The sequence below is a fragment of the Sphaerodactylus townsendi genome, linkage group LG15, assembly GCF_021028975.2.
Source record: "Sphaerodactylus townsendi isolate TG3544 linkage group LG15, MPM_Stown_v2.3, whole genome shotgun sequence".
NCBI classification, from domain to species: Eukaryota; Metazoa; Chordata; class Lepidosauria; order Squamata; family Sphaerodactylidae; genus Sphaerodactylus; species Sphaerodactylus townsendi.
The window spans coordinates 20,248,455-20,265,761 of record NC_059439.1 but is presented as its reverse complement, the minus strand read 5'-3'; the positions used below and the strand labels follow the sequence as shown (position 1 = coordinate 20,265,761).

The 17,307-nt window shown below is 45.7% G+C and overlaps 1 protein-coding gene across 1 annotated transcript; it reads right to left on the bottom strand.

The window, feature by feature from the left end:
* Nucleotides 1–864: 864 nt before the first annotated feature.
* On the bottom strand, nucleotides 865–17,028 carry LOC125444026 (C-X-C motif chemokine 3-like). Its single transcript, XM_048516465.1, has 7 exons — nucleotides 16,956–17,028; nucleotides 16,071–16,188; nucleotides 7,490–7,650; nucleotides 3,796–3,913; nucleotides 3,391–3,475; nucleotides 2,129–2,996; nucleotides 865–1,958 (listed from the first exon to the last, which is right to left on the bottom strand). The coding sequence occupies exons 1-6, from the start codon at nucleotides 17,026–17,028 to the stop codon at nucleotides 2,973–2,975; spliced, it is 579 nt and encodes a 192-aa protein (XP_048372422.1). The 3' UTR covers nucleotides 865–1,958; nucleotides 2,129–2,972.
* Nucleotides 17,029–17,307: the final 279 nt, after the last annotated feature.

The window sequence follows — 17,307 nt, the reverse complement described above, 5'->3', positions numbered from 1 at the left end:
CAACACTGTGAGAGCCTGAATTCTTGCAAAGACTGGATCTTGCGGAGACTGGATCTTGTGGGCTAGAAGCCGGGTAGCAAGGGGTGGGCCTTCTAGCTCCTTATTAAGCTGATCACAGAAAGCATTGATGCTGTCCCACTCTAGGTCCTTGTTCAGAGGATTTGTCGCCTTGTTGATCCTCGACTCCAGCGTCTCCACCTCCATCCCCGGCTCCATCAGTTCAGTCGCCCCACCCCCCGCCACTGCCACCGCCGCCACCACGGCCTCTCAGTCAAGGGAACGAAATCCTCGGCACCCTCCTGGTCCGGGAGCGCCGAGCCATGAATGGTAAAATCAAGGCCACAACCATCCTAGATACCTACATGTTGGCTTTCAGGAAGCTGGGAAAGTCATTTGCATTTGATGAAGCTTTTGGGGTCCCAAGCCGACGACTGAGGGAATTTAACTGTTTCACTGCCATACTTTTGGCTGTATTGTTCAGGGAGGGTTTTTTCTCCTTTTCCTATCATTTCTTCTATTATTTTCTACCTTATTCTATATATATATTTGTGGATTTATATGATCACATGCACTTTGGGCTAACAGGTATAAAAGGGGGAAATGCTGCCATGACCTGGATTAGTTCCAATTCCTAAATCCAATCTCTCACCTGTCCCCTTAAGAAAACAATAGTTCCATCCACTGAGTTTAGAAAAGAATTTTATTCCATTTATAACATGTGGTACACAATTTTCACAAAACCGAGGCATTTTTTTCCTTTAATCCAAAAAAAATAGCAAACTGTTATTATGAGTTATTTTGACAGTATGTCATACAACGAAGACATTTTTTTAAAATGGATGTCCATTTAGAACATTACTGCTCTTTAACATTTCTACATAAATAGAAATAATTATTCGTAGAGCTTTAGAATACTTAGGAGATGCTAAGAAAGCTCTTATTGAAACTTTGCCAAAGTTGGATATTGCCGTTAGCCATGTATACAATGTGAGCCTCTTTCAATCTTTCCCTTTTAACCATTCTGGATTTTTGTACCCCATCTATTGTGTCCGTTCTTTCAGTGCCATCCTAAGGAACTTTCACCCTTCTAAATCCATGACTTCAATAGCACTTGGTGGTCAAGCTGTCAAGTCACAGCCGACACAATCAGAATTGGCTTGCCACTACCTGCCTCTGTGTAGCAACCCGGGACTTCCTTGGAGATCTCCCATCCGAATCCTAACTGACTCTGCTTAGCTTCAAAGATCTCAGGAGATCAGACTAGCCTGGGCGATCCGTGTCAGGGTCAAGGGAACGTAGACAGCTGTGACTCTGCTTCAGATGGCACAGTTTGCAACTGAAAGGCTAATCTGCTTCTACACCAAGCCAAGTTGACTTCAGGAAAGACCTCGTGCCTTGAGATACGGCTAGCCCACGGAGCGGCCATGGGCTGTGCACACCCATTTCATAAAACCAACATTGGAATAAGTGTACACAATGGGTTGGATCCGCCCAGCTTTCTACTGGGGGAAAAATGGAGGCCAGTCCCTTTGATTACCAAAAACACTGTGGATCATGCGGTATGCCTTGACAAAAGTGAAGTAGGGCAAGAGATGCAGTAAAGATGGGAACTTAAGTAAACTTGAGTGAGAATGATGGTTGGACCTAACCCAACATTAGCTCCACTGGCAGGTAGTTGGCCCATCTTGATATAGATGCTACAGTTGTGATTATCTGCCCTAGTCTGCATACAAGGGTACAACATTTAGTGCGCTAGACTCTGGCATGGCTTAGTAACCCTAATGTAGAGAATACATCTCCCCAGATATGACCATAGCCATAACTGTGTGTGTGTGTGTGTGTGTATATTTATATAACTATATATATATATAAATATATATATGTTTATATTAAAATATTATTAACCCATGTTATGATACAAAGATTCATAAAGTGACCATTAGGCCATTTAAAACATTCTGCAATGAAGCAATAGATATTTTAGAACTAGAATAGAATGTTTGAAATAATTAAACAGATAACTGGTTTTAAATGTTAGACAATTAGTAATAATACAGTATTGTCAACTTACTATTATGTATTTTAAATTTTTGTAAACCCAATAAATAAATTAAAAAAAAAATAAAACATTCTGCAATATATTTTTTAAAAATCACAGAAACAGGAAAGAGGAAAAAGAGGAGGACGAGTTTGGATTTATGCCCCAACCTGCCTTTGTTTCCTAGAAATAATAAGACCAACAGAAGCCCCACAGACCATCATAGAAAGTGTCAACAGCAACACTCCCAGCCATAAATTATTACAGAAATATAAATTAAACAGGTCAGAGCAACCCAAACACTTTCTGAAAACCACCTCTCTGGCTCTGAACTGGGGAATAAACAGCTGTCCTGAGAAAAGGAGTTTTCTGGTGCAACGATAAACAGTGCCCTCTCTCAGGTATTTGCTCACCCCAATCTTACTTGAAAAGGGGAGGCACAAGGCCGCAAAGGAAGATCTTAATTTATAGGGAGGTTCCTTTTGCCCACTTGTAAAGTAACAACACTGGGCGCCATTCCGTGAGAAGTTCTCTTCTGCAAGGGCCACGCAATAGTGCTCTGAGGCAGCACCCATTAATTTCTAGAGGGCTTGTGCAAGAAGACTCCCCATTAGAATTAACTGTCTGTCAGCTGGATGCTTTGACACATATGTTCTGCCTCCTTTGATTACACAGCATGCATTAACTGCAGAACCCTAGAGCTGTCGAACTGAACAAATGCATTTGAGAGTGAGGAATAAATACGTCAAATAAATACTTAAAAACCAGGCTCAATAATAAATAGCGGGAAACACTCCAAACAGTGGCTCTGCTATCGACGACAGGAAAGGCGGGATTTGCTTTCCAGCTCTTTCTTTCACTAGCTCCCACTTGACTTCTTCCTTTCTGGAAGTCAGCAATATCTGTTTTATTCATCCACGTGGAACTGCTTTCTTCAGAGATGGTAGCTTTCATTATTCTGCGAGACAACAGAATGCAACATTACACGTGACAAATATTACAAACCATAAAGCCCCACCAACACATCCTGCATATTGTACTTTACCAAGCCTCAATCAAGAGTTGCCTCTAATTTTGTATTGCTCTCTTGGAATACCTCTACAGATAAAGGAACCTGATATGTTATGACTGAAATATCCATAAATATACTTTTGATGGATAAGGTCCGAGACTTTGCTTGCCTAATGAAGGTTTTGCAAAGGCTTTGCTTCCTAAATAAAGGTGCAGTTTGAAGACTACACAAAAGCACCCACATCACTGCACAAAATCTTTCGTCCCAAAGGTCATGTTCAAGTCTTCATCCTCGGAAGTCCACTCGACTCCCCCCACCTGGCAACACCTTCCGTATGTACCTCTCCAAGGATCTTTTGGATAGCCAGCTTGACCCGGGGCGCCTCTGGATTCAGACAGATTTCTCTCCCCTTTATTGTGGTGGCTCTGTTGGAAAATGCAAAGAAAAGAAGCCAGATAAGCTAAAGGCATGGAAGAAGAAGGAGAAGGAGGAGGAGGAGGAGTTTGGATTTCTCTCCTATAAGGAGACTCAAAGGGGATTACAATCTCCTTTCCCTTCCCCCTCCCCCACAACAAACACCCTGTGAGTGCACAGGCTAATCTGGTTCACCAGATAAGCCTCCACAGCTCAAGTAACAGAGCGGGGAATCAAACCCGGTTCTCCAGATTAGAGTGTGCCTGCTCTTAACCCCATGTTGTCTCTCAGGATGCCAAGAAAAGGAAGCGGACAAGCCGGTTGCACTTACATGACTTCCACTTTGGCGCAGTGAGGTCCTGCTGGGTAGACAGTTAGCTGAGACAGGAGTTTTCCATGGATCTTGCCGGAATGCAGGTTGATGCACTGGCAGCGTAGTTCCATGGATGCTGTGAAAGAAAAGCACAGTGAGTGCCTAAGGCGAATCCCCATTTTTTCCCCAGAATGTACATCCTTGAGAACTTGCTGGCACAGCTAAGAAGAAGAAAAGTTTGGATTTATATTGCACCTTTTTCTCCTGCAAGGAGTCTCAGAGCAGCTTACAAACACCTTTCCTGCCTCTCGTCACAACACAACAGACTTGTGAGGCAGGTGGGGCTGAGACAGTTGGGAAAGAACTGTGACTAGCCCATGGTTACCCAGCAGGCTTCATGCACAGGAACGGGGGGGGGGGGGACCCAGTTCACCAGATAAGAGTCTGCTGCTCATGTGGAGGAGTGAAGAATCAAGTCCAGTTCTCCAGATCAGAGTCCACTGCTCTTAACCACTACACCACGCTGGCACACTGCAAGCCCCCCGAGACTGTGGCCAGATGCGGCGTTATAACTTCTCAACTATTACGCTTAAAACCAGGAAAAGACAGATTTCTTTTTTAAAATGCAGCTCTCCCGGTTCTGCTCAGGAATGCCGCCAAACATTTATTCTTCCCTCTCGAGATTCTTCGAATGTAAATCTCCTCTGGTTTCAACATGCCACATTGTTAGTCAAGTCGAGAGCATCTCAGGTTTCGTCTTTTAAGAGCACATTGAAACATTTCCAAAATTTAACGTGAGCAGAAGCACAAACCAGGAACCTGCTGTTAAAAACCCAAGCGCTAGTGAAGACTGTCCTTCTGAGCGTGGAGTTTCCCCACTGCTACACAGCCTCATCGAAACTACACAAATCTGGAATACAGAACTCAGCGCTATAGGGTTAAGTTTAGAAGCGTTCTTTTTTAGAAAGAAGTCTTCGCCCACTTCCTCCAGCAGGCCCAAATAAGCAGCTGTATAATTGAAGGCATTGCATAATTTGTAAAAGAAAGTGTTTTATAGCAGCTAACAGTGGCAGACTAGAAAGTGGAAGACTTGAGTTGATTCCCACTCAACCATGAAGCTCAGTGGGTGACCTTGGGCCAACCAGTGTCTTTCAGGCTAGCCTACCTCACAGGGTTGCTGTGAGGTTAAAAAATGAGGTGAGGGAAAACCAACCAGAAATACCACCCTGAGCTTGTTGGATCAAGAATCAGATGAAAAATTATAGGGATTTTGTGGGCTAGGGTCTGTACAAAAATAGCCAGCTGCAGCTGTTATTCTGCAGGAATGCCCAGAAAGATGTGCACAGGGTAAAAACCAAGCATCTAAAAATAGTGAATTCATCGAACGCAACAATGACTTTCAAGAAGTTTTGGCAGAATCATAAAGAAGTTCTGCAGCTGGAATCCTGCTTTGCTTCAGACAGCCCTTACTAAATCATCCCATTATTTGGCAGCACTAAACTCTTAGTTTAAAAATTAGAGGCTGCAAAAACTGTTTTGACACCAGCTGACCAAAAGGATGTACTTTTGGTTCGCCTGATCTGAAGGGGGTTGAAAAGGACCTCGCTTCGGCAGGGTCTCAGAACTCTCCGATTCTCAGCAGCAAAATACTTGACACAGAGAATCTTACAAAACAAGAGACACTGCCGCCCACACCACCCCTGGGGGATCAGAACCACATTGCTAGGGAAATGAAGGGAATTCTTCCTTGTCCCGTTTTCCCAATCTCCATCCTCCCCACCCCAGGATTCTTTTTAAAGAGATATATCCTCACGTTCCACTTATATCAGCCTGTCTTCCACCCCCTAATCAATTCCCTAGGGGGTTATTTACACCCAAAGAAACTGGAAGCCTTTAATCCAGCTCGGAATCTGAAGTGTTTAAAAAAGACAGCGTCTCTGAGCATAGAGTTTTTTTTCCCTTATTATACAGCAGAAGCAGAAACCTTTAATGGCATTTTAAAAACAACCAAATAGGTCTTGATAGATCTTTTTGCCTACAGAACTAAATAGGAATATGACACGAGAGAAACGATAGGTACTCCAAATGGCTGTTGTCCAGGAAACGTTATTTTGCTGATCCTCTTTTAAGTCCAGGATATTCTGTGCGGGCTCTTGATGTAGCAGGAGCAGCAGTGGCGTAGGAGGTTAAGAGCTCGTGTATCTAATCTGGAGGAACCGGGTTTGATTCCCAGCTCTGCCGCCTGAGCTGTGGAGGCTTATCTGGGGAATTCAGATTAGCCTGTACACTCCCACACACGCCACCTGGATGATCTTAGGCTAGTCACAGCTTCTCGGAGCTCTCTCAGCCCCACCCACCTCACAGGGTGTTTGTTGTGAGGGGGAAGGGCAAGGAGATTGTAAGCTCCTTTGAGTCTCCAAAAAAAACCCTCTCTTTCCATCAGAACTGTGGCCATCAAAAGTGCCACTGATGTTGTTACCTTCTTGTTTCTTGTTGATCAAGAAAGTTCGGATGAGAGATCTAACCAAGGATGAAAGATCTATCCAAACTTTTCTTTCCTTTGGAAATTGGAGGCCCAACTAAATGAGAACAAGTGTCGTCATGTAGCAGGCAATTTAAGATGATGTGCACAATTGCATCTGGAGTATCAGTGCCACAAAGGCATCGTCGCTCCTGAAATGAAGCGTGTCGAAATCTTCCTATCGCTACTGAAGAGGGGAAGGCGTCAAATCTTGCCATGGAGAAAGCTCTTCGATGTATTGGTGTGGTTAATTGACAGGTAATTTGCTCTCATGCCATGTATTACAGGTATGCCTAAGGCACCCGGTGACATATCCTTGGCGTGTGGCAGCAGCGACTGTCTTTCATGATCAAGGAGTCTTTGATCACTTGGAATACTTAGAATTCAGCACTGGTTGACAGATCGCCCTGGGCTATTTCCGTCTCCTCCCGTCCCCTAATAAATTCCCTATGGGGTTATTTACACCAAATGCAATTGGAAGCGCTTAATTTGCCTTAAGAGTACGGAGTGTTTATGAAAGGCAGTGTCTCTGAGCTCATGTGGAGTTTATTTTCCATATTACACAGCAATCTTTCCCCATACACATTTGGGGCTTGGGGGCGGACGGGGAGAGAATTCCAAATCTGAAATTCTAGACAGGTTTAAAGCACAGCTTCTCTCCCTGTCCTTCCATAAGCCGTTTCTATGTCCCAGTCCTTCAAAAACCTTCACTAAGGACCAACCCAGGACTATAGCCCTGTTTTGAGTCTCCTGGCAGAGGCAACCTTGCCTCTGAGGAAGTGCAGTGAGCATTTTCTGCTGCCCTACTTCAAGGGACAATCCCAAGGCTGCCAGGACTATAACCCTAGGTTGGGGCTACTGGCAAAGGTAACCTTGCCTCTGAAAAAGGGCAGAGTGCATTTCCCCCCAAACCTGCTTCAAGGACTTTCAGGATGAGCCATCCCAGAGCTTCCAGGGGTTTAGTTTGGGGTCTATTAGCGAAGGTAACCTTGCCTCTGAGGAAGAGCAGAGAGCATCTCCTGCCGACCTGCCCCCTTCTATCCAGAATCAGGGAATTCAAGAGAGCTTTCCAGGAGCCTTGCACGTCTTTTCAGGATCCGCTCCACCAGTGCAAGGAAGAAGAAGAAGAAGACCAGATAGAAGCGCAATAGGGGGTTTTATGCCACCTCTCTGCCTCTCAAGCCAACTCACCTCGGCTTTGCAAAACGGTCCCTGCCAGCAGACAGAAGAGGAGAAGCAGGGAAACCGGACGGCGCGGGCTCATGATGGCTTTCCTCGGGGCGCCTTCCAGCGTGATCTGCAGGCCTCCAGCCCTCCACCAGGTTTTTAAATCGTGCCGGTGGGGCAACCCCCTGCCGGGAAGGCCCCGCCCCGGTGACTCAAGCCCGGGCTCGTCGGGGTTTTGTCTGTGTGTGTGTGTCTGTGTGTCTGTTGTTGTTTTTTTGCACGTGTCAGGCGGGAAAGAATGAAAGGGGAGCGTTTGGGCGGATCCCAAAAGGAAGTGGTGGAGGGGTTGGAACTTGGAAGCCGCAAAAGAGTTGTTGCACCGGAAAACCGTCCAGGAAAAGATCTCTCTCGATGCACAAATACTCCGGATTGCCCTCCATGCGATGGCCGTGCGGAGAGCCATCAAGAGATCAGACTAGTGGTCCTTTTTGGCCAACATCCTGTTGAACACGGTGGCCAATTGCAAGCTAATGCAATGAAAAATAACCTGTAGCGGGCTGCACAAGATGCCAAGCACCTATGAATCTGTGGGTAGTGCACTGTCAGTTTGGTCAGATTTATTTTTTATTGATTTGATTTGATTTGATTTGATTTGATTTGATTTGATTTGATTTGATTTGATAAACCGCCCTACCCTCGAAGGGCTCAGTTCTATCTCCCCAATCTCCCCAATGATGTGCAGAATTGCATCTGGAGTCTCAAGTCTCAAGGGACTCAAGGGACTCAAGGTGGCTTACATATATATTAAAATATAAAATGATGAAAGCAATACAAAGCACAAACATTATGCGGAAGTATTATACAAAGTACAAATAGATACAGAAGGAGGAGGAGGATTGATACCTCGCCAGTGTGGTGTAGTGGTTAAGAGCAGGTGCACTCTAATCTGGAGAACCGGGTTTGATTTCCCCGCTCTGCCACTTGAGCTGTGGAAGTTTATCTGGTGAACTAGATTAGCTTGTGTACTCCGACACATACCAGCTGGGTGATCTTGGGCTAGTCACAGTACTGCGAAGCTCTCTCAGCACCAACCCCCTTCACAGGGTGTTTGTTGGGGGGTGGGGAAGGGAAAGGAGATTGTAAGCCGCCTCGAGTCTCCTTACAGGAGAGAAAGGGGGGATAGAAATCCAACTCTTCTCACTTTCTCAATCAGATTTATACTCCGCTTTCTCAATCATAACTGTGTTAAAGCAGCTTGCAAACTCCTTCCCCATCTCTCCCCACAACAGAGACCTTGTGAGTAGGTGAGGCTGAGAGAGTTCGGAGAGAACTGTGACTTGCCCAAGGTCACCCAGCAGGTTTCATGTGGAGGAGTGGGGAAACAAATCCAGTCCAACAGATGAGAGCCTGCCACCCCACACTGGTGTAGTGCAACCAGGGACGTAGGTATAGATTTTTTATGGGGGGAGGGGTTCGGGGTGGGGCTATGCCCCCACCCACCCCCAGACTCAGTGCTTATAAAAGCAGCTCTCCGAGACCGGGGGCAGCACACTCCCCTCCCCCACCCCCACCGGCTACGCTCCCAGCCAGCAGTCCCTTCTGCCCTCCCCTCCGGGCAGAGGCATTCCTAGGGAAAATGGAGCCCGGTGCAAAATCTGAGTTTTGGGGGGGCCTCCAACGGGCGGTCACTGTGATGCTGGAATCCACCCCCAAACAGCATCACTTTCAATGGTGTTTAAACTAGGGAGCCCAGATTCTCCTTTTAAATCCACCTTAAAGGGAGAATCTGGGGTCCACAGTTAAAACAAACTTTAAAGTGATGCTGTTTTGGGGGGGGGGATTATCCTTAAACAACATCAATTTCAGTGTTTAAACTGGGGACCTCACATTCTCCCTTTAAAGCCATTCCGAAGGGGGTGGATTTAAAAGGAAAATCTGGGAAAATTTGGGGGGTGCCTGCTGTCAGGGGTGCAATTGTTAAGCTAGCAGCATCAAACTTTCAGGGTATCTTTAGGAGACCCTCCCGATGACACCACCCAGGTTTGGAAACTTTTGGTTCATGGGGGCCAAATATATGAACCCTCAAATGTGTAGCCCCCATCTCCTATTAGCTCCCATTGGAAACAATGGGGGATGGGGCAACCCTTTGAGAGTCCATAGCTTTGGACCCCCTTGACCAAACTTCACAAAACGTGGGTGGTATCAGTAGGAGACTCTCCTGATGAAACCACCCAGGTTTGGAGAAGTTTGGTTCATGGGGTCCAAAGTTATGGACCCTCAAATGTGTAGCCTCCATTTCCAATTAGCACCCATCGGAAATAATGGGGGATGGGGGCACCCCTTTTGGGAGCCCTTAGCTTTGGACCGCCTTGACCAAACCTCACAAAACATAGGTAGTATCAGTAGAAGACTCTCCTAATTATACCACCCAGGTTTGGAGAAGTTTGGTTCATGGAGGCCAAAGTTATGGACCCTCAAATGTGTAGCCCCCATCTCCTACTAGCTCCCATTTGAAACAATGGGTGATGGGGCACCCTCTTTGGGAGTCCAAAACTTTGGACCCTTTAAACCAAACCTCACCAAATCTGGGTGGTGTCATCAGGAGAGTCTCCCAACAAATCCCTGAAATTTTGATTCTGCTAGTCTAAAAACTGCTCCCCCTGCAGGCCAAAAACCGAAAAAACACCAAAATTTTTCAAAAAACTTTGGACATGTAATGGAGCTTTGGACATGTAATGGGGGGGGGGGTTTGAACCCGAGAACCCCCACCTTACCTACGTCCTTGAGTGGAACCTCACATCAGTGAGTTCATCATATCAACTCTGTGAAAATGAGAAATGTGCATGTGAGTAGACATCAACCCACGGACCCACCCCAAATCCATCCCATCATACAAATGCCACAAAACACCAATAAAGCTGGTATTTATGAGAGGACCCTGGTTTTCTGTGCCCACTTCGTGGTTTGTTCAGTATCACACTTCATCAGATTGTAGTTTGTGTCCTGGTCACGATGTGTACAATTCTCCTTCCAGAATAAATAAGGAATGCCCATGATTTCCATTTACGTTCTTCCATCTGTCTAGGAAGGCATGCAGCTGGACACAAAGTCAACATTCTCAGCCTCAAAACACCATGGCCAACCAGCTGCCTGTTGGAGTGCCAGACTACAGACTACAGAGATAAGTTCCCCGAGAGAAAACTGTTTTGCTGCCATTCTGTATTGATCAGGGAGGGGTTTTTTCTCCATTTCCTATCATTGCTTCTATTACTTTCTCTCTATATATATTTGTGGGTGTGTATGATCACATACGCTTGGAGGAGCTGTTTGGGCTAACAAGTATAAAGGGGGGGAAATGCTGCCATGACCTGGACTATTCCAGATTCCTAAATTCGATCACTCAGCTGTCCCCTTAAGAAACAAGTTCCACCATCCATTGAGCCTAGAAAAGAATTTTATTTCCATTTATAACATGTGGTATACAATTTTCATAAAACTGGGGCATTTTTTCCTTCAATCCAAAATATACATATAGCAAACTTTTATTCTGAGGAGTTATTCTGACAGTGTGTCATACAATGAAAACATTTTTTAAAAAATGCCTGTCTACTTAGAACATTACGGTTCGTAACATTTCTGCATAAATAGAAATAATTATTCGTAGAGCTTTTGAATAGGAGATGCTAAGCAAGGGATCTTTTATTGAAATTTTGCCAAAGTTGGATATTGCCGTTAGCCATGAATATAATGTGAGCCTCTTTCAATCTTTCCCTTTTAACCCTTCTGGATTTTTGTGCCCCACCTATTGTGCCAAACACTTCTTTCAGTGCCATCCTAGGCAATTTTCGCCCTTCTAAATCCATGACTTCAATAGCACTTGGTGGTGGGAAAAGCTGTCAAGTCACAGCCGACACAATCAGAATTGGCTTGCCACGACCTGCCTCTGTGTAGCAACCCGGGACTTCCTTGGAGATCTCCCATCCAAATCTTAACTGCTTAGCTTCCAAAATGGCACAGTTTGTAACTGAAAGGCTAATCTACTTCTACATTAAGCCAAGTTGACTTCAGGAAAGAAGAAGAGTTGAATTTATATCCCCCCCTTTCTCTCCTGTAGGGGACTCAAAAGGGCTCACAATCTCCTTTCCCTCCCCCCCCTCACAACAAACACCCTGTGTGGTAGGTGGGGCTGAGACAGCTCAGAAGGCAACCCAGCTGGCGTGTGTGGCAGTTAGCAGGCTAATCTGAATTCCCCCGATAAGCCTCCACAGCTCAAGCGGAAGAGCGGGGAATCAAACCCGGTTCCTCCAGATTAGAGTACACCTGCTCTTAACCATTCTGCCATTGCTGCTCCCTTGTGCCTTGAGATATGGCTAGCCCAAAGACCTTGTGCCTTGAGATACGGCTAGCCCACAGAGCTGCCATGGACTGTGCACGCCCATTTCCTAAACCCAACGTGGAATAAGTGTACACAATGGATTGGTTACACCTAGCTTTCCTACTGGGATAAAATGGAGGACAATCGCTTTGATTACCAAAAACACTGTGGATCATGGGGTATGCCTTGATAAAAGTGAAGTCAGGCGAGAGATGCAGTGAAGATGGGAACTTAAGTAAACTGAGCGAGAAAGATGGTTGGATCCAACCCAACAGGCAGTTGGGTTGGATCCAACCCAGCAGTCAGGCAGTTGACCCATCTTGATACAGATGCTATAGTCATGATTATCAGCTCTAGTCTGTATAAAAGGGCAAAACATTTAGTGCTCTAGACTTTGGCTTGGCTTGGTAACCCTAATGTAGATAATACATTTCCCCAGATACGATGGTAGCCATAGCCATATATATATTTGTGTCTGTCTATCTATCTATCTATCTATCTATCTATCTATCTATCTATCTATCTATCTATCTATCTATCTATCTATCTATCTATCTATCTATCTATCTATCTATCTATCTATCTATCTATCCATCTATCCATCTATCTATCCATCTATCCATCTATCCATCTATCCATCTATATCTATATCTATCTATATGTGTGTGTGTGTGTGTGTTTATATTAAAATACTAGCGGGGCCCGGCCACGCATTGCTGTGGCAATTGTCCTTCTCATCACAGTCTGCAACCCACACAGATGTCCATGCAGGTCCAATGATCCGCAGCATAGCCTTTTGGGGTGGTCAAATGGAATCCCTCTTTCCCTTTTCAATTCACGTTGTTATATGGTGCTGTCTTGTATTTTTAGTATAAGGTAACCCTTTCCATTCCACAATGGAACTGTCCAGAGTGCAAATCTCGCAGTTCATAAGGCTGGTTGACACGCACAGTCCTGGCTTGGGTAAGGCAGAACTGGGGCAAGGAGGCTGTTCCAGTCAGGTTGCAGAGGCAGGGTGGTGAGGCGCTCAGATTGAGGCCAGCTCTCTGGGTTCTTAAAGGGCCATGTGCAAAAGAAGCGGAGCCAGTAGTGTTGGTTCGCCCCCACCCCATGGATTTTCTTAGAAGAAAAAGGCAAACTCCAGCTCACTTTTAGTAAAAGAGAGCTGTGATGAATATGGGTGAGGAAGTGGGTAAGTGGTGGTTGGATGTGAGGGAGGGCAGAGTGAGGTGTGTTAGGATGAGCTGGATGTGTATTGTGTGGTAGAAGTGGGTGAGGCACAGAGAGTGAAAGTTACCTGTGTGTGAGGGGGGGAACCCCACCTGACGTCTCACATGGCAAAGTGTGTATGTGTTTCACTTCTCCTCGAATTACCTAACAGTATTGCCTATTTACTGCTTTCACTGCTCATCTCTGCCCATCTGCACGAACATTCTAAGCCCTCAGCCCACAGACAGACAGGCTGCACGAACATTCTAAGGGTGACAGTTAAACAGAGGCAGCTTCGTGGCCTGGTGTGCCAGGAAAAAGACGTTTTACCTGGCTCAGGTATGGACTTTCGGCGGTTTGAAGGTCCGATTACCTGCCCAGAACAGGGAGGAACGTCATGTGAAAATTTGGGGGCGATCCGTCCAGCCGTTTCGGCTTTAGGGTGTGACTAACAAAGTCACTGTTAGCTTTTTATATATTTTTTTATTTTATTTATTTATTGTTGTATTTATAAACCGCCCTCTCCCGAGGGGCTCAGATTATATATATAGATTATTAACCCATGTTATGATACAAAGATTCAGAAAGTGACCATTAGGTCATTTAAAATATTCTGCAATATATATATTTAAAATCATATAAACAGGAAAGAGGAAGAGGAGGAGGAAGGTTTTGGATTAATGCCCCAACCTGCCTCCGTTTCCTAGAAATAATAAGACCAACAGAAGCCCCACAGACCATCATAGAAAGTGTCAATTGCAACATTCCCAGCCATAAATTATTACAGAATTATAAATTAAACAGGTCAGAGCAACCCAAACACTTTCTGAAAAGCCACCTCTTTGGCTCTGAACTGGACAATAAACAACTGTCCTGAGAAAAAGTGTTTTTGGGTGCCACTGTAAACAAGGCCCTTTCTCAGGTATTTGCTCACCCCAATCTTACCTGAAAAGGGGAGGCACAAGGTTGCCAAGGAAGATCTTAATTTATAGGAAGGTTCCTTTTGCCCACTTGTAAAGTAACAACACTGGGCCCCATCCTGTGAGAAGTTCTCTTCTGCAAGGGCCACGCAATAATGCTCTGAGGAAGTGCCACTAATCTCTTGAGGGCTTGTACCAGATGACTTCCCATTAGAATTAGCTGTCTGTCAGCTGGATGCTTTGACATACGTTCTGCCTCCTTTGATTACACAACATGCATTAACTGTAGAGCTGTCGAACTGAAAAAATGCATTTGAATAAATACATCAAAATAAATACTTAAAAACCAGGCTCGATAATAAATAGCAGGAAACATTCCAAACTCTGCTCTGCTATCGAAGACAGGAAAGGCAGGATTTGCTTTCCAGCTCTTTCTTTCACTAGCTCCCACTTGACTTCTTCCTTCTTGGAAGTCAGCAATAAATATCTGCTTCATTCATCCACGTGGAACTGCTTTCTTCAGAAATAGTAGCTTTCAGTATTCTGTGAGACAATAGAATTCAATATTGCACATGAAAATATTACAAACCGTGTGCCCCCACCAACACATGCTCTCTCTTGGGTCCTGCATTTTGTACTTTGCCAAGCCTCAATCAAAAGGAGGAGGGAGGAGGGAGGCTGGCCGCGGATTTGCCGCCCCCCCCCGCTGAAGCTACCTATTTCTATTCTGCCAGGGCCTTTGCTCCATCTTGGGCCCTGATTTTTCCCCTCCCGGCCTTTAGATCGAGCGCCTGCTGTTGTTGTTAATTTGCTTGCCTTAATCTTGTTATGTAGTTTTAAAGTAAATTGCTGCTACTCTTAAATTAATTGATTGTTTTAATGATTTGTTTTAATGAGACTGTTATTATGCATTTTATGGATTGTTGGTGTATAGTATGTTGTGAGCCGCCTCGAGCCCTTCGGGGATAAGAACATAAGAACATAAGAACAAGCCAGCTGGATCAGACCAGAGTCCATCTAGTCCAGCTCTCTGCTACTCGCAGTGGCCCACCAGGTGCCTTTGGGGGCTCACATGCAGAATGTGAAAGCAATGGCCTTCTGCGGCTGTTGCTCCCGAGCACCTGGACTGTTAAGGCATTTGCAATCTCAGATCAAAGAGGCTCAAGATTGGTAGCCATAGATGAGGCGGCCTATAAATCCAACCAATAAATAAATAAATAAATAAAAGTTGTCTCTAATTTTGTATTTGTATCTTTAGGGAGAGAGATGGGGCATAAATGAATGAATTAATTCATTAAAGCCCTTCTCCCTATCTCTGATCTCTGGGGGTGGGGGGGGGGGGGGAACCAGGTCAAGTCATTCTTTGATCACGTACTTTACCAATATCTACCGACAGTATACCTCTACAGCTAAAGGAACCTGTTAGGTTATAACTGAATTATCCAGAAATATACTTTTGATGAATAAGGCCGAAGACTTAACTTCCTAAATGAAGGCTTTACACGACTTTGCTTCCTAAATAAAGGTACAGTCTGAAGACTACTCAAAAGCACCTTCATTGCACAAAATCTTTACTCCTAAAGGCCATGTTCAAGTGTTCATCCTCTGAAACCCACTGGACTCCCCCCACCTGGCAACCCCTTCTGTATGTACCTTTCTCAGAATCTTTTGGATAGCCTTCTTCACCCAAGGTGTCTCTGGATTCAGACAGATTTCTCTCCCCTTTGTTGTGGTGACTCTGTTGGAGAATGCAAAGAAAAACAGCCGGATGAGCTAAAGGCTTGTATGAGGAGGAAGAAGAAGAGGAGGAGGAGATGGAGATGAAGAAGAGGAGGAGTTTGGATTTATATCCCCGCCCTTTCTCTCCTGTAAGGAGACTCAAAGGGGCTTCCAGTCTCCTTTGCCCCCCCCCCTTCCAACACCCTGTGAGTGAACAGGCTAATCTGGTTCACCAGATAAGCCTACACAACTCTGGTGGCAGAGCAGGGAATCAAACCCAGTTCTCCAGATTAGAGTGCACCTGCTCTTAACCACTACACCACCCTGGCTCCTGGGATTACAGGCAGAGGAAGCCCGGGATGACAAGCCAGTGCTCACTTACATGACTTCAATATTGGCGCAGTGAGGTCCTGCTGGGTAGACAGTTAGCTGAGCCAGGAGCTTCCTGTTCAGCTTGCCGGAATGCAGGTTGATGCACTGGCAACGTAGTTCTCTGGCTGCTGTGAAATAAAAGAACAGTGAGTGCCTAAGGCAAATCCACACTTTTTCCAGAATGCCCATCCTTGAGAATCTGCTGACGCACCTCAGAAGAAGAAAAGTTTGGATTTATATCGCACCTTTTTCTCCGGCAAGGAGTCTCAAAGCAGCTTACCAATCTTTCCTTCCTCTCGCCACAACGGACACCTTCTGAGATCGGTGGGGCTGAGGGAGTTTGGGAGAGAAAGGTGACTAGCCCAAAGTTGCCCAGCAGGCTTCATGTGTAGGAGCAGGAAAACAAATTCCGTTCACCAGATAAGAAGAGAAGAGTTTGGATTTATATCCCCCCTTTCTCTCCTGCAAGAGACTCAAAGGGGCTTACAATCTCCTTGCCCTTCCCCCCTCACAACAAACACCCTGTGAGGTGGGTGGGGCTGAGAGAGCTCTGAGAAGCTGTGACTAGCCCAAGGTCACCCAGCTGGCGTATGTGGGAGTGTACAGGCTAATCTGAATTCCCCAGAGAAGCTTCCACAGTTCAGGCGGCAGAGCGGAGAATCAAACCCGGTTCCTCCAGATTAGATACACGAGCTCTTAACCTCCTACATCACTGCTGCGTAGGGCAGAGCGCATCTCCTGCCAACCTGTCCCCTCCCATCCAGAATCAGGGAGCTTTCCGGGAGCCTTGCAGGTCTTTTCAGGCACCGTCCCACCGGTTCAAGGAAGAACACCTTCCTCCAGGTAGAAGGGCAAAAGGGTTTGTTTTCCACCTGTGCTTCTCAAGCCAACTCACCTCCATTTCGCAAAACAGTCCCTGCCAGCAGAGAGCAGATGAGAAGCAGGGAAACTCGACGGCATGGGCTCATGGTGGCTTTCCTCGGGGCACCTTGCAGCGTGCTCTGCGGGTTTTTTAAATCATGCCTGTGGGACAACCCCCTGCCGATAACTCAAGCCCGGCCCCGTCGTCGGGGTTTTCTTGCACGTGTCAAACTGGAAAGAAGGAAAGGGGAGCCTTTGGCGAGATCCCAAAAGGAAGTGGTGGAGGGGTTGGATTTGTTTGACCATTTGTATGACAGGGGGTTTCACCTGACAGCCTTCCAGAAAAAGATCTCTGCCCATGCGCAAATACTCCAGATTGCCCTCCA

What these genes read in the sequence shown, in the direction of transcription:
- LOC125444026 (XM_048516465.1), bottom strand. Translation starts at nt 17,028, where the DNA reads ATGAGCCCATGCCGTCGAGTTTCCCTGCTTCTCATCTGCTCTCTGCTG. An exon ending in GACTGTTTTGCGAAATGGAG is followed by an intron (nt 16,189 to 16,955) that starts GTGAGTTGGCTT and finishes TTTATTTCACAG; the next exon opens with CAGCCAGAGAACTACGTTGC. An exon ending in TCCAAAAGATCCTTGGAGAG is followed by an intron (nt 2,997 to 3,390) that starts GTACATACGGAA and finishes GTTGTCTCGCAG; the next exon opens with AATAATGAAAGCTACCATCT.